The 17,792-nt window shown below is 35.1% G+C and overlaps 1 protein-coding gene across 2 annotated transcripts in view; it reads right to left on the reverse strand.

Annotated features, from left to right (window-relative positions):
- Positions 1–17,792, reverse strand: part of LOC150095000 (protein zer-1 homolog) — a 289,217-nt gene that overhangs the window by 87,598 nt on the left and 183,827 nt on the right. For both annotated transcript variants that reach the window (XM_090411703.1, XM_090411704.1), the window contains exon 10: positions 4,489–4,579. In XM_090411703.1, the coding sequence (XP_090267829.1) occupies positions 4,489–4,579 (91 nt within the window). The remainder of the gene's footprint in view (positions 1–4,488; positions 4,580–17,792) is intronic.

A 17,792-nucleotide genomic window follows, 5' to 3' on the forward strand; every position in this document is an offset into this window, starting at 1 on the left:
ATTGAGTGATAAAAGATGGTTTTTACACTTATCATTTTTAATAGATTTTTGTACGAAATTAAGCAATTTAAATTTAAAGTTACAAGGTAGAGATAAAAATTTAATTGACATGTTAAGTTCAATAAAAACTTTTCAACAATACTTTCTTTTGTGAAAGAAAAATATAAATGACCGCATTTAATAAAATCTCCCATATTTATTAAAAATTTTTTAACAAAATCAAGAAATGCTTCGCTATGATCTAAAAGAATTTATTCGTGAAATAGAATTAGTCGAGGAAGAAATAAATTCGATATTTAAAGATTTTAATAAAACTGAAATGATTGCATCTTTTATTAATAATTAATTTCAAGAAAACTTGAACATCACAGAAATTTCAAATAAAATTAGTGCGCTGTTTGATATAAACCAATCTGAAGTAGAACTTGAGATAATAATCATTCAGAATAGTTTACATTTAAAACCAATAAACAATGAAGTCATTTGGAAGTATGCACATGAAAAATTCCCAATATTAACTGATATTGTGTGAAAAATTCTGTCGTGTTTCGGATCGACATACTTGTCAGAATCCACTTTTACAAATATGACCGACATAAAAAATCAATTAAGAAACCAAATTACAAATAATCATTTGGATGATTGTCTGCGGCACATGGCAACCTACGTTTTTGGGGAAGACCCACAAGTGCAAAGGAATAACGTGTCGGGTGAAAATTTAGGGTTACAAGGAGTCCCGGTAGGGGTTGATATAAAAGGGCTAGAACCCCCCCCCCCCCCCGAGGACTTTTTAGCTTTTTGTCTGGAGTCTCTGTTTTCACTCGGTGGCAGAAGTCAGAAGTGTCAGATTGTGATTAGAGGGATCGTGGATTCCAAGCCCTACGATGAATGAATAGAGGAGTTTCGAAGCAACCGGGAACTCCCAGAAAAGATAGTGGCCAGGTAGCGTGCCTTATGGATGCAGAATTGCCTCACGCTAAAAATATTCTAGGCATAGATGATCAGTATGTAGACTCCATGAGGACCAACCTAAGCTGACAGGAATTTTAGCCTTAATATAGAGGGAAGAAAAAGTTTGGAAGGAAAGGAATTCAAGAATTGAAAGGACAAGAATGAGGAATCCTCGAGTTCGGTATAGTAAACCTTTAATCAAGTAATGTGTGAGAGGAAGGTAATTGTAACTTAAGAATCATAGACTTTCATAAAGTTTTGAGACTATCTAAAATTAAGACAGAACCGTGATATTTTAATCGTAGTCAGTGAGCAATATGTGATATGCATTATAATTGTACCTGTGTTGATTGCTAGCTATGTTTAAGAAATGTAGAGATGTCTAATCCAGACAGCTTGATTAACACCTAAAAGTCATTATTGGTTTTATAATCTAAGAGTGCGAGCTTTGAATCTTTGAACATAATGTTTTTGTAGTATTAATTACTGTGTGATGTATATTGATTAATTTTACTTTGTAATCTAGTAGTACAGTGATATTCCAAAGTTCTTTATTCTGTCTGATGATCATTATGTTAAATAAACCTTTTGCTCTTATTAATTTGGTTGCCTGTGTCTAAGAATCCGATGCACTACTCATAAATTATTCGGATTTAAGCGGGAGATAATTGTTAATTAAGACCATGACTGCCAACATGGTTGATTATAGAAGGTAGTGATAATTGATAACTTAGTATAGAAATATATTAGATTAACCACGTGCATATCTGGAGGTTCACTTTTTGACTGAGAAGTTTTTCCAATCTAAGGGCTCTGGGTGGCACAGTGGAACAAACAAATTTTCCCAGAACCTTAAGAGAAGTTAACTTCAGAAGCTTTGTTACCAAGGTGTTGGCTTAAGCTTGAGACAATCCCTTTGTAGATCAGACTCACACACGTGATAAACTAAGGGGCTGAAGTATATAATAGTAAGACAAAAACAGATACATTATAGGCGCTGCTGAGATAGGACAAAGTATTCAAGAGATAGTTAAGTAAAGGAGTTAAACCATATTAAGTAAATACTAATACGTCGACACATTATAACAACATCTACCCACTCAAATCCCTGATAACCCTCTTCACTTTCCAAGTACTCTGGATCTTTTTCTGACCATTTATCCATCAAGATACATTGTAGAGGTCTCCTCTCCTCTTGAAAACTAAGACCACAATCTTATACAAGTCTCCTCTCACAAATTCCCATCCTCCAACCCCACTCCCAACCTCACAGTTGTAGTGTCTGGCACTACAAAGGGCACTACAATTGTAATGACTTCTGGAATTTCCATTTCTCCTTTCCCTGGTCTGACTACTGCTTCCAGTCAAATGATCCTAACACCTGCTGTGAATGAGTTACAGAAATTATTCTCACTGTATGAGGGCCTTCATTCTCCATTCAACCCATAATCCACATTCGCTTTCTAGGTTCTGGTTCAACCGAAAGTGTACCAAAGCAGTCAAAGAAAAAATTTAGCTTACTGCAAGAACTCCAGCTTCATAACCTGCCTATACCAAAGCACACAACATATGCAAATCAGTCATCAGTAGATCCAAATCGAATTTCATAAAAGCCACCTGCAGAAAACTAGCCTCTTGTCCAAAAGAAAGTCATGCCTTCTGCTTGCTAAGGCTGTTGGATGCAACGTCTGCTCTCCTGCACTTCTACCTCTCTTTCTCATCCTGATGGCACCGCTGTTACTTCACCCAAAGATAAAGCTGACCTCCTGGCATTGCTCTTTTCTGCAAACTCCTGCATAGATGACTAAGTGAAATCAACTCCTACCATACCAGAATCCAAGCACCATATGCCTCCTATAGTTTTCCACAAAAAGTCATCAGAAAAGTACTAAATAACTTAGATACTAAAGTCTTCTGGTCCTGATAGCATCCCCCTGATTGTTCTTGAACATTGTGCTCCAGAATTAACACCTGTCCTGCACACCTCTATAATTTATTATACATATCTGGTATTTATCCCAAATGTATGTAAGAAATCTCGTATCCATCCATTCCAAAAAAAGGGTGATAGATGTCTACCGTCAAACTACAAAACAATTGTAATCATCCATGTCCACTACAAAATAATGGAGAAAGTCATCGCTAGCCAACTCCTTCACTACTTTGAAGCCCACCAATTAATCAGTGACCACCAGTATGGATTCCACTATTCAAGATCCACAGCTGACCTTGTAGCCTACATCACCCACCACTGGACACATACTATGGAAAGGTTCAAGGAAACTTGTGCGGTTGCCCTTGACATTTCCAAAACTTTCGACTGTGCACAGCATCAAGGCCTACTAAGTAAATTGATATCCTTTGTTCTCCTTGCTATCCTTTGTAATTGCATAGCCAGCTTTCTCACTGGTTGTTTTCTGTAATTATTATTAAAATATGCTGAAGCATATTTTAATAATAATTAGCATAATTAGTAAAAACTAGCATATTTTAGTTGTTCTAGAGAACAACAAAAATATGCTAGTTTGGTCTGTTTCAGACATGCAAAAGCTGATGAATTCAGAAACCAATCATAAAATTTTGGTTAGGCTGTCATAATATCTGTTATACATCATGAAGAGATATAAAATCTGCAAGTAAAGACTAGGAAATTATGATGAATCTAATTCTAAACAATTCAGAAAACATTACAAGATTTTCTAGTAATCCTTCCACAGACAAAACTGTCCATTCAATAAATCCTATGATGATGATAATATGGACAGTACATCACAGAGGCAGACCATAACTTGGTAGCAGGCTTGTGGATTGATAACATTCTCTCAAACAGCTGGCAGCACATAAGATGAACTATGTGGCTAAACTTTACATTCGAGACAAACTGAGTCGCATACACTTGTATCATGAGCAAAGATGCTGTTAGCAAAAAAAAAGCTAACACTGGGAAGGAATGAACAGATTTTGGTTTTTATTAATTATATCTCCTGCTCTAGCCAAATAAAAATAATGTAAATTTAATATTCACTATGAGCATTTGAAAATGTGTGAGCAGTGTTCTAAGGTGGTATGATCACTTAAACAGAATTCAGAAATATAGGTTAGTGAAACAGGTGTTAAATGTCAGAATGACAGGAAAAAGACAGATTAAGTCTTTTTCCTGTCATTCAGATAGATCGATTGTAGTTAGAAGTGTCTAAAAAGACCAAAATGAAGTTAACTTGCTCTATAGCAAACACCGATATAGCATATTCACTCACTTTAACAACTACTGAAAACTTGATAGTAGCCATATAGGCATAATGCTATCTTTTTTTTTTAAATTCATTATATAAAACAATCCCTATGATCCTTGTGAGTTCTCTGTAGTGAGAGTTTGAGATCTGTATTAAGATCTGACAATACTGGAGTCCTGACAAATAACAGATCAAATATAGGAGGAAATTGATAGGAAGCGACTAATCATAGTATCATATTTATCCTTAAAGGTACATATCAGAAATTTAATGATTATGATGATAAATTTAATATTTAGTTTACCTGTTACATTCCACATGGTACTCCATGCAGTTTCCATCACCTCATCACAAACTTGCCTTGACAGTCTTCCTTCAATCAGCTGTAGCATTATCTAGGAAATTAATGAAAACAAGAGATACTTCCTTGATCTTAATTTACATTTTTTTTTTAAAAATCCTGCAGTTGAAGAGATAGAATCTGCATATGAAAAAAAGAATCCAGTTGCACACAACAACACTTTAGTGATAAATTATCATGATATAAACTAGCAAAAAAATCTTGTGCTTTCAAAATTTACAAAATGTTACAAACAGTGAGAAAGAGAGAGCAGATATAAAAAGGTAATACAAAAGTTATCAGAATTTTAATGATTTTATTGTACTTAATTTTATAAAATCAACTGAAAAATTATTCAATATAATGTGTCATTATGTTGTAAGGTCTCAACCCATCTCTCTGTAAGAAGAGTATGATTACTCTATAATACCAGAACTGGTCCTTGGGAGAGAGAAAACAAAAACTCCACACTGACTTTCTTCTGCATTTGTTAAGTGCTGCCCACACAGGGAATGAGTCCAACAATCAGAACATGGGAGAGAATGGTGTCAGGTCTGGACAATATGCTGAGTAGAAGTTTTCAACTTTTTTTTTTTCTTTTTTTTAATCTTTTCCTTCCCAAACAGGTGCATAGGCTAACATTAGAGGAGCACTTGCATTTGATTGACTAGTGGCAGGCAGCATTTATGCAGAATATCATGTACCCATTCTAATCACTGAGAAGAAAAGTTAGTGTATAATGAATGTGCTGCATCACTTAAGTACCCCAAGATTGTGTTACTTAAGTGATGTTCTGATCGCCAAAACAGGCCTATTCTAAAGGTTGATAGCAGAACAAACTGTTCTGCTATCAACTCTTAGAGAACATTTCATCAGCTATCATTCATCTTATAATAAGTTTAGTTTAATCCTTTATCCAAGTGTGAGCAAACAAAGTTTGTGCCTGAAAGTATCTTCAGGACTGGGGTAAGGTAGTGCAACACCAGGCAACTCGTTGCAAAGGTGGAGAAAGATCTCATCACTCCTATCTCAGTATCTCCCATAATGCAAAGCACAAACCGGTATGGGTAGTGGGCCCTGCCTTAATGCATAGCATTACACATATCTGCAAGGAGATGTGCATTCATCTTGTTTAAGATGAAAATGATTCAACAGCAGTGTCCATTTCCAACTTTGGCTAACAGTGAGTTTGTGGCTGGAATGATTTCAAAGGTTAAATTCTAATATAATCTTAGAAATCATTCATTCAAAGATATACATGGAGATACCAAAAATTAACCGGAATGAGAACTTGGCGTGTGCACATTTTCTAGTTATGGATGATGCCACTAGGAATCATGAGTGTGCAGTTTTCCACATCAGTCTGGCAAGTGGCATCATCCTGTGTGAACTGGTTTGTTGTTCTGCTGCTTTTTTTGTAAGTGCTTACAAGCAAGTTCAGCGATTTTGTGATGGCTGACTAGTGTATGCATGAAATTTTGTTTTCTTTTGGGTAAAACTGCAACTGAAACTATTATTATGCTTAGCAAGCCTTTAAGGATGAAGCTTTAGGTAAAATGCAGGTCTATGAGTGGTTTTCCCATTTCAAAAATGTGGTGTCAGTTGAAGACCAACCACAATCTGCCCAAACATTCAACAAGTAGAAATGATGAAAACATCAAAAAGGTTTGCCAGGCAATCAACGAAGATCATTGAAAGACCACTGAGCAAGTTTCTGAAGACACGAATTTGTTATGGAGTTTGTGCCTTTGTGTGCGTTTGTGTTTGTATACAGATATATATAGAATTATATTCTGGTATAGAACATATATTCAGAGCAGTTGACATAGCATGCCACAGAAGACTAAAAATGCACAATATGACAATATTACAGTCATGATAATATGATGGAAAAAATTGTTGATAGGAAGCTATAATTACATCAATGTGGTACCACTGTCATAGTATCTTGTACACTTCCAGATGGTACACAATAAGAAATTCTTAATTATATAGCATATAACTTGTATAATTACTAGTAACATTGTTGTTTAGATCAGAAAAGACACCTATGTATAATAATTAACTAACTCATTATCATTACCAAATTCCTGATTCTCAATGGATAGGATACTATGATAGCATTTGAAAAGTTTATGTTTACATTATTACTAACCCATTTTGATCTTCCTCCCAATTAGTCAGTTATCTAGCAAAAAAAAAACCCAGCTAACACCTTTTATTCCCACATAGGTTGTTTTATAGGTGAGGTTGTTTTAGCCCTATCTAACTTTTGGAGACTGAGTAGGCAGTTTAATCTCCACTGGTACCCATCAGAGATAGCTGGCCCAAGGCTATCACTAATTAAATGGCACGCAGTGAAGAGAGACGGCTCAACAAGTACTGCCATCCCGTGGACCGTAGAACCCACATTATTTCATGTGGGTTCTACGGTCGATTTGCTCGAGTTTACAGGACAAAAAACCCGAGTTTCCGGGAGAAAAAAACCCGCTTGCCTCTGCCAGAGATTGACTAACTCGGGAACTGGTCAAAAAAAGGCTTAGAAAATTTTCTTCTAGTCGCCGGCTAGATTCGAAACCAAGAAGTCTTCCTTCGTGCGGTCAAGCACTGTGGATTGCCAGATCTTATGTTTTGGTATCTAATGCACTTCTAACTGCATCAATTATCTGTTTTGCTAACTTTTTCACTCCCATTCTATTTAAGTGCTCATACTTGAAATTAGCTCTGTTTCTATATTCCTGAAAGCTAACAGTGCTAAATTCCTTAATATTATTTTTAATATGATTCTACCATTGACGTCATTTGTTCACTCTAATGTTTCTCAAAACCTTATGATCTCTAGTTTTTGATTAACTGATTTCTAACCCAGCTCTAGGACCAAATTGTTAAAATTAGTTTAAATCTGTATTTTAACAGTTAATATAATATTTTAGCAAATTTCTCCTATTCCACATATACTCCATTAACAGCTTTATTTATTGTTTGTTTTCATGTTTACTTCATCATTTTATCTAAAAATAGCACTTTAACAGTTCAAATGTTTTACTCGTTTCACAGGTTCCCAATTAAAGATGCAGCTAATGTTTTTAATGTTTCTGCCTATTTTCAATCAGTTTTTTTTTCTTCCTGATTTCATATCAAATATGTTACAGAAGTTATGCAATTTAGTAGGAATCCAGCCAATTTGTACTGATTTTTTAAGAGTTATCTGAATAAAATAAAGAGCTGAGATTAACATCTCCAATTTTGATATCAGGTGTAATGCCATTTTTCTTCATAATGTGATCCATATATATGATAAATAATATATAGATGGTGATAGTGTGTACACTTATTTAACACCTGATTTTACATCAAATCATCTTTGTGTACCTCCTTATCCTGACAAAAAACTCAAATTCAGTATATGTACTACTTGATATGATGTCCCATTTACGCCATATATTGAAGCATTTTTGAACAGCTTTTCTCTTGGCATCTTATAATATGCCTATATATAACAAAAACTTAAATACAGATCCTCATTATATTCTCATGATTTCTACTATTTTTCTTAAAGTGAAAATCTAATCCTGACAACATTTGTCCTGAACCCAGCTTATTCTTTTTGAAGTATTCCTTCCCCAATTTTTCTTAGCCCCCTTTACCAGTATGCTCGCAAGAATCTCACTTATAACAATCAGTAAAGAAAATCTTCTGTAGTTTTCACATTTTTTTTATTTTGCTTTTTAGATGTCTACTATGAAAGCTGCTTCAATCATCTGAAAGTTGACCTTCTGAATTATGGAGTGCAGCAACTGTTAAAAGTTTCTACACCTCCATATCTGAGGTTAAAAAAAGTCTCAAACTCAAGGAGTTGTACAAGCTCATCCAGAGTAGTCTTTTACAAATAACCATGCCCACAGTGTAATTCAAATTGATGACCTGTTGGTTGGGGAGCAGGTATGCTAACCACTCGAACAACGAGGGTGGTATTTCTGGTCAAATATCTATTCCATTTGCCTATACATATTTCAGATTTTTTTTTTTTAAATACCATTTAAAAAATCTACTTCAATTACTGATATATACTCCCAACTGCATTTCTCTTGAATATCTTCTACCATTTTTTTTTTTTTTTTTTTTTTAAATAACAAAACCTGTGGTGGCGATCATAATTAAAAGAAACACACGTATTAACCACAGTGAAAATTATTTAATTGTAAATAGTAAGTAATTTGGTCTGTGTAGTAAGCCCTACTACACAGACCAAATTTAAAACGCAATGACGTTCTTACTATTCCTAAAGTATGGGAAATTGCCATACAAAATTGTGTAAAATAATTATTATTAGTTTTTTTTTTTTACTTCTATAACACATTACGCACGTTTAATGAGATTCTATTGTAATCATGCGCCCTAACTGTATGTTATTCCTATTATTGTTTAAACTACTGTACTGATGATGTCCTAAGATACTTAGGATGAAATATTTACAATTAAATAATTTTCACTGTGGTTAATACGTGTGTTTCTTTTAATTATCTTCTACCATTATTCTATCCCTTCTTATTTCATTTAGCAATCTTTCAAAGTATTACCTCACCTATATAGAATGTTTATCATCAGTTTATACCATCTTTATCATCTGATTAATTTTACAATAGTTTTTCCTCCATTTCTGAAGCTTTCTCAATAGCCTCCAGAACATTTTGCACCTTCCTGATATTTATCTTCTATATTCTTGCCAATGTCTTCTTTATTTATTTAGCTACTGTTATACATTGCTTCACTTTCTCATATTCTTCTCTGCATTCTCTCAGATTATATACTAATTTACTTGCTATAAACTTTCTATATTCATTCTTTTCAATGATTGTCTCTTTGGCAACCCAAATTAATCATGGAGTTCTGATTTTTCTACTCTTGCAGACAATTTCACCACGTCTCTTTCTCTCTAGCCGAAACAATGTTTTCTTCAAAGTATGCCACAAAATATGGATTCTTATTTACAAACCTCTTTTTTAAATATTATTTGTATATTTGAGTCTGCAGTTTACACCTGAAAGCTGCTTTTTTAAAGCTTTTGTGCATATTTTTCTTTTCAATATAAAATGAATTTTTTATCCTGGCAAGAACTAAATAGTAATCCCCAATAAACCCTTGGGAAGATATCAGCAACAATAACATAGTCAATGAGACTTATTTCTTGGGTATTCTTCTGAAGTGAATTTGTGCACATCTTTATTGTTTGTAAAATATTAATAATTAATGATTAGAAAAAGGCACCAAGAACGAAGGGGACAAAAATGACGTCATCATGCTGGGCTAATCCTATAAACTATTAGGTAAAGAACAAAGGACTGGGAATTGTATAAAGGGGATGGAAAAAAACCAGAAGCAGCTCGCTCTCGAATTTTTTCATCTCCAGATAGTAGGTTCACAGTGCTGTCTGGTCCAGAGGACATGATTCTGATGCAGGTATAGGAGAGGCTGTATTTCCTAATGAGGGTTCCGAGGAAGCAAGGATATGCTACGAGAATGTAGGTAGCCGCACACATGGTAGGAAGCAAGGATGCACTATGAGAACGTAGGTAGCCGCAGACATCATAGTGACTACGGCAATTTCACCCAGCAAGTTCCCGATGGAAATTTCAATTAAAAGCTTTCCAGGAAACTTCTCTATCAGAACCGCCAGAATCGTCCAAGCAGCTACAGTCACCTAGTAACAGGACACAATGTTGAATCGATCCAACTAAAGGTTGTGTTAGATGATTGGACTGTCTATCCCAGGGTTTATGTAAGCACCATTTATGTTAATGTCAAGGGCTTACAAGTCAATATTGTATGTGTGTGCTTATAGGGAATTGTAACTAAATGGTTATTTAAGTCACTGTCCTTAAGGGAAGTTTATATGTTAACTTATTAGTTTAACAATTGAATATGTGCTTAGTTGTAGTATAGGGAACTACTATTTGTTTAAGTCAAGTTAGTTGGCATTGTAAATTGAGGTAGCTAAGCAATGAGCATATTGAAAGTTTGGATGTTAATATTGCTTTCCTAGTAAGTGAAAGGGTTTAGAGAGATTAACTCTCTTATTTGTATATGTACTGTACTATTTTTTTTTTTTGCTTAGAATAAAATGTTTTGTAACTACCTTGTCTGTTCTCTAGCCCAGTGCTTCCCAAACTTATGAATGCCAAGGCCTCCTTTAAAAAAATTAAAATATTTCACGACCTCCATCGAAAATAAAATCGTAATATAGACATATATTATTATAATATGTATTGTATTTATATTCAATACAAATTATATTCGAGATTTTACGTTTGTAAGTTTTTTTGCGCTTCTTATCAATATCTTTGAAATGAATCTTATATGAATAAGCATATATTTACTAATATTCATTAAATGCCGAAATACGCAAGAAGCAAAATTTGTGAACCAACACTAATGTGTGATTTTTTCCATTAAAATATCAAAAAGGAAAAATAATAATAAAAATTAAATACGTTTCTTTTAAGATTTAAAAAAATCTACCAAGTCTTAAAACATTTTACATTTGTTTTCATTATTTCACGACCCCCTCAACAAAACTTACGGCCCCCAAAGGGGCCGTGGCTCACAGTTTGGGAAGCGCTGCTCTAGCAAATGCACTATCTTCAAAAAATTAGCGAACCAGCATGCTTGTTTAATTAAGAATTGCCATGACCAGCTGTAAGCGATTGTGTATATTATATTTGATCTTGCATATGTTTCATACTTCAATTCTCAAGCTGCATATATAATTTAGAATGGTGCAGTCGTTAAACAAATAATTTTTTCTAAATTGCATAGTTTGAGAGTTGGTAGGTCATCTACTAACAGCGGGAACGTAAAGAGATTATAGGGGATTAATAGAGAGGTCTATCTTAAGCAGATTATAGTCTTATTAGAATAAAGCAGAAGAAGTAAGTTAGGCCTAGAGTGCACGTGTAGTAATATAAAGTTGATGATAAAATATTGATAATAGATGCAATCAGAAGAACCTCTTAAATATTTTTACAACCTATAAAAGAATTTACAACACCAATTTCATCAACATGGTACTTCTCTAATTCTTCTGTCAGTCCATTTGTTTTTCATTAATGTTAATGTGCTAATTATGAATTCAGCTAATGATACATTGGAGTTTGTTCTAGCAGCCAACTTTTCTCTGTTTGTCCATTCCCTGATAAAAACAGTAGGGGAATCTGTTTCACTAGTTGATGCCTCAGTAGGCAAGTCATTTCATTGTGTCATATCATTATGTTTTTTTTCTGATTTAAACCAATACAGAATACAAATTGATCAGCTAAATTTCAAACTGCTAACCCACATCCAGTCTCTAAGTATCCAGGAAGATACCTAAAACAGGGTGCACAAGAAGTGAGGACTGGATATTAGGTCAGAAAACCAGGTCTCTTCTCTGCATTTCTTAAAAGACATGTTAAGTTTTCCTTCAATTACCTAGTTTTTATCCTTAAGCAACTAAATTTATTTAGCTATTAGACCAACACTATTTCATCTTGGTTTCCAGGGCATCATCACAGGCACACAGATATGCACACTAACATGCACACCAGTAGACCAACAATGACTGAGTCTTTGTTCGCCTACCATAATTTAATGATCCTGCCATTTTATACTCAGCCTTTTGTTGCTTACCACTAGGCTGGCAAACAGACAGCGTAAAATAGAGGGATCCGCAGGTCTTAGCTGGCTTCCTCTACAAGTGTGATGGACTCTTGTTCTCATTCTGCTGAAGATGCTATATTTACCAGATTTTGGATAATCCTGGGCTACCATATTTATTTAAACTTGAGAATGCTGTAAATGCAGATAACAAGAACCGTTTCAGATCTGTATTTGCTCATATCACAATAGGGAGGTTCAATTCCCCCCCCCCCCCACTAATGTTAATAGTGTTGTCTGCTACTCAGCTGTAGTTCAAATAATGGACATAATTCTTATGTTCATTCAGTTGAATGTTCTTGATTGTCCATATATGTCACAGTTAGCAACAGCAGGAAATACTGTAGCCACCAAGATGATCTAAACGATGGAGAGGATCTTTGGCAAGCTGATAAGGTTAGCTAATTTTTGGAATGAGTTTTTATAAAGTCCCATGCATCAAACCTACACACAGATCTCATACCCCCATACACGACAGTGCTGTTAAGTGATCAGAGAGAAAAAGGGAATCTATTAATGTGTTTTGTGAAGTGTATGAGTTGGAGAAAATGATATGAGGAAAAATGTTCAAAAGAACAGAGGTATGTAAAATGCAGGAAGAAAATAAGTTGGTTCAGTAAATCTGGAGCTGAATGGTATATGGATAGGTCCATCTCTAGTTCTGTTCTTATGAATAATAGTGAAATATCTAAAGTGGGGCTCTCAATTTCAAGTATGTCTCTTAGAGACAAACACATAGGTTAATGTTTCTACAAGTACAATGTACAATGATATCACTGATGTTTTGGCAAAATCCACAATTGTTCCATTCCACTGTAAGAATTTGACTTTGGCTCATGTTTGTCAACCAAATTTGGAAAATCTGGATACTACTCAGTGTCCATCTCTACCTCTGGAAAAATGTCTACTTAAAAGTGCTTAATCATGTCATATGTCAAGGCCAGTGCTTGTGTTTAATTTTGCATTCAGTGGATATAGAAGTATCCATTTTTTTTTTTCTGTGGAGGTGTCTGGAAGTTTTTCTTTCAATGATGCCCTTGCCATAATTTTCATGACAAGTGGGTTCTCATTGAGCAGGATCATTTTAGTTGTTTCAGGAGTTTGATCATAATAGATCAGGTGATTAAGTGCTCCAAAGAGAAGAACTTTTGTTCAAAATTTTTAGGTATTTTGAAATTCTTGGAGGGCAGGAAAGATTAAGAGTGTGTTACTTTTGATATTTTCTTAAATACCATCTTCTCGGCATAAGAAGATTTCATGACATGAACATGTTGGTGAGATAGCTTCCTCTTTGATCCTGATAAGAGATTTTGTTCAGTAATTATCTCCTGTATTTCTTTTTTCATTATACCACCTTGCCATACATGGAAGTATGCTGAATGGTCTCTGACAACAGAATCTGACAAGTCCAGTCTAGCTTCTCATGCTATTGACACGAAGCACAGAGTTCTTTAGAACCAGACTTTTCCTTAAAACATGTGAAATCGTCCAAACCTCAACTAATCAATCAGACTACATGCCAATATCCAAGTTTGGGAAGTCATCATCAAATTCCTCCCGTGTACAGGATATGATAGTACTATATGAAAAATTTACACCGTTATTAACTCCCTATCTACAATTTTCTCCAGATCAGTCTGTTACTTATCAAGCTCCAATATTATCAGATCTAATATTTCTATCGTCTAAGGCACTTTGTACCATATCAATCCACCTATATCTTGGTCTTCCTCTGGGTCGTTTTCCTGTCAACCTGGCAGAGAACACTCGTTTGCTAATCTTTCCTCGCCCATTCTGTTTAAATGACCATACCACCTGAGATTAGCTCTGCTAATGCATTCCTGGATGCTGACAATGTCAAGTTCTTTCCTAATATCCTCATTTTTAATATGATATTGCCATTGATGCCATTAGTTCACGCCTCTAATCTTTCTCAGGATTCTCATATCTGTGGTCTCTAGTCTTTGGTCAAGTGTTTTACTTCTGACCCAGCTCTCAGATCCATAAGTTAAAATTGGTTTAAACATGGTCTTTTATACAGCTAATTTAGTGTTCCGACTAATTTCTCACTTATTCCATATGAATTTATTCAATTGAATTCTTACTATACCAGCTTTATTGATTCTGTTGTCTATTTCCGTATTTAATTTATAATCTTCACTAAATCGTGCCTAAGTAGCTGAAATGTTTTACTTGTTCCACAGGTTCTCCATTCACAATGCAGTTGACATTTTTAACGATTCTACCTATTTTCATTGTCTTTGTCTTTTTATTGCTAACCTTCATACCATATCTATTACAACAGTTATTCAATTTAGTCAAGGAATCTTGCAGACTCGTAGCGGATTTATGATAAGTATAACATCGTCTGCATAAAGTAAAGAGCTGACATTAACATCTCCAATTTTGATATCACGTTTAATACCACATTCCTTCATAATGTGATCCATATAGATAATGAATAACAGAGGGGATAATGTACATCCTTGTCTCACACCAGATTTAACATTAAACCATCTTCCTGTACTTCCTTCAATTCTAACTGCTGACTTACAACTCAAATAAAAACTAAGTATTGCTTGATATAATGCCCCATTGACACCATATAACTGTAGCGTATTAAAGAACTTCTCTCTTGGCACCTTATCATATGCCTTTTCCAGATCTACAAAACTCAAATAGAGAACTTTGTTATATTCCCATGATTTCTCCACTATTTGTCGTAAAGTGAAGATCTGATCCTGACAGCCTCTATTTGGCCGGAATCCAGCTTGTTCTTCACCAAGCTTTGCTTCTACAATTCTTCTCAACCATTTCTCAAGTAAACTTGCATATATCTTACAAGGAATACTCAGTAGGGAAATACCTCTGTAATTCTCACATTCAGTTTTATTTCCATTTTTATATATGGGTACTATGAAAGCTCTACTCCAATCATCGGGAATTCGTCCCTCTGTCCAGGCTTTCTGAACTATGCAGTGCAGCCACTGTAAGACTTTTATACCACCATGCTTTAGCATTTCTGGTCGCATATCATCTACTCCTGCTACCTTTCCACATTTTAAGCCTTTGATGGCTTTTTCTATTTCAAGTATGGATATGTATTCCGGATTGTATGCCTGTTGAGTGTTTTTTTACCACTGTGCTATCACTGCTTGTTTCATTTAGCAATTTTTAGAAGTAATTACTCCATACTTCAAGGATATCTCTTTTTCTCCCGCTTTCAGAATATTTTGTCACCTTCATGATATTTATTTTCTATGTTCTTGCGAAAGTCCTCCCATGACTTTTGTTTAGCCAGTTTTACACAGTGTTTAGCTTTCTTACATTTGTCTCTGTATTCTCTAAGAGCACAAGCTGACTTATTTGTCAGGAACTTTTGATATGCTTTCTTCTTTTCCTTCACTGCCTCTTTGACTTCCTGTATCCACCATGGAGTTCTGATTTTTCTATCCTTGCAGACAACCTCACCACATGCCTCTCTGGCTGAATCAATCAGGGTTTTCTTCAAGACTTGCGACTGAATCTCCATGGTTTGGTTCCTGTTCTCAAACTCTTTCATTTTTTCTTCAATAATGTTTGTGTATTTTAGTCTACAGTTCACATCTGAGAGCTGCTCAACTTTCATTTGCTTTAAAACTTTCTTAAATGTTATTCTTTTCAATATGAAATTCAATTTTATCCTGCTCAAGACTAAATAGTGATCACTTCCAATTTCAAATCCCCTGTACACTCTGCTGTCCTGCACCAGGGAAAAAACATCACTATCAACAATAACATGGTCAATGAGACTTTTCTTATTCCTTACCTCTTCTCTCCATGTGAATTTGTGCACATTTTTATGTTGGAACATGGTGTTAGTAATAACTAGTCCATGTCCTGAGCAGAAATCCAACAGGTATTTGCCATTATTTGTTTTGCTCTTTTCTCCAAATTTTCCCAAAATATTTTTGTATATCTGACAATCATTTCCTACTCTGCTATTTAGATCCCCAACAAGGACCAATTTTTCCTTTTTCATTGTGTCAATTGCTTTTTCTAAAGCCTCAAAAAATTCCTCCACCATAGGCACAAAAAAGTCTCATTGTCCAGTTCCCCATTCTGAGATTTGCCCACATCACTCTACTTGAGACTGCCTGCCATTCAAGTAGATTAGCCCCGTATTTAGTGTTGAATACTATGGCTACTCCTTTTCCTTGATTGTCATTGCCTGAATATAACATTTTGTATTTATTGCTCAGAAAAATCTCACCAGTTTTTGTCTTTTTTGTTTCAGTCATCCCTATTATGTCGATCTGGTACTTATCTAATTCCTCAGCTAGCTCCATTTCTTTGCCATTCAGGCTTCTTATGTTGATAGTACCGATCTTTAACTCTGGTGATGTTAAGTTGGGGTTTGTTTTCAGATTTGTTCCAGTAGCCGACTTTTCGCTGTTTGCCCTGGTTCCCTGGTGGTCTTGTTTAATCAGGCAACGCCCCAGTCGGCATGAAATTTTGTCATGTTGTACCATCATTTTGTATTTTGGTTTAACCAATAAGAATACAATTTGGTCGGCTAAATCCCAAATTGCCAGCCCATCCTCGTTCGTTCAGTATCCAGGTAGATGCCTAACAGAGTGCACCACGAGAAGGTGAGGATTCGACATTAGGTCAGAAGCCCTGGTCAATTCTCCACATTCTTTTAAAAGCTATGTGGAGGTCTCCTCTCAGTTATAGAGCTTTGACCCTTAAGCACCCCCTTTCTCTCCTTTCTCTGACTTCAAATCCTCTTCATTCCTCTCCCTCAATTGATTACTTCTGCAGAAGAGCCTAATCTTATATGTCTCAAGATCTTCCATAACCAGTGATTTGAAACGGTGTGAAGACAATTTAGCAAATTTCAATGCCAAAAAAACTCAATCTTGCCTTATTATCCACAAGAAAAACCCTACCTCACCCCCCTCCCATTTTTGATAGTGTTCCAGTTTCCTTTCAAGATCAACTTTCTCTTGGGTTGACTGTCACATCCAGTTTACTTTGTCTCCTTATCTGCTAAAAAAAGCATGGTATTCTTTTCTTTTCTAAGCCTTCTCGATGATATTCAAGAGGGAAATCTGCTTAACAGATGAACCATTCCCTCACTTTATCACATGTGCTCTGTTTCAGCATTGCATCTTTCCTACAGGTACTTCCATAGACATTGGTCTTCTGAATTAACTACTAGCATTCCTCTGCTTTCTTTTAATCATATAAGAACTAGAGCTGTCACTGGCCAACACCTATACACTGTCCGGCTCCAAACACACCCGATAACTTCTCATCAGCTTCCTTCATTCTATCCACCTCTAATTCTCTGAAACAATCTCCCCCATACTATTTTTTTTCCCCACTGAGCATAACCTCCACTCTTTAAGAAATATATCAATAGGCTACATTTTTCTCCTTAATCACTTGTCCACATGTGATTCTGCAGTATTATATATCTTGTAATCCTTTCATGTGAGGGATTATCATAAGAACAGATAGATGGTATGATGTAAAATCATCACGTAAGACAAGGATACATATTATCTCCACTGTTATTCCTTATCTATATA

The sequence above is a fragment of the Typopeltis vanoorti genome, chromosome 21 (genome assembly GCF_054136105.1).
Source record: "Typopeltis vanoorti isolate ZY-2024b chromosome 21, IOZ_Tvanoo_1.0, whole genome shotgun sequence".
NCBI classification, from domain to species: Eukaryota; Metazoa; Arthropoda; class Arachnida; order Uropygi; family Thelyphonidae; genus Typopeltis; species Typopeltis vanoorti.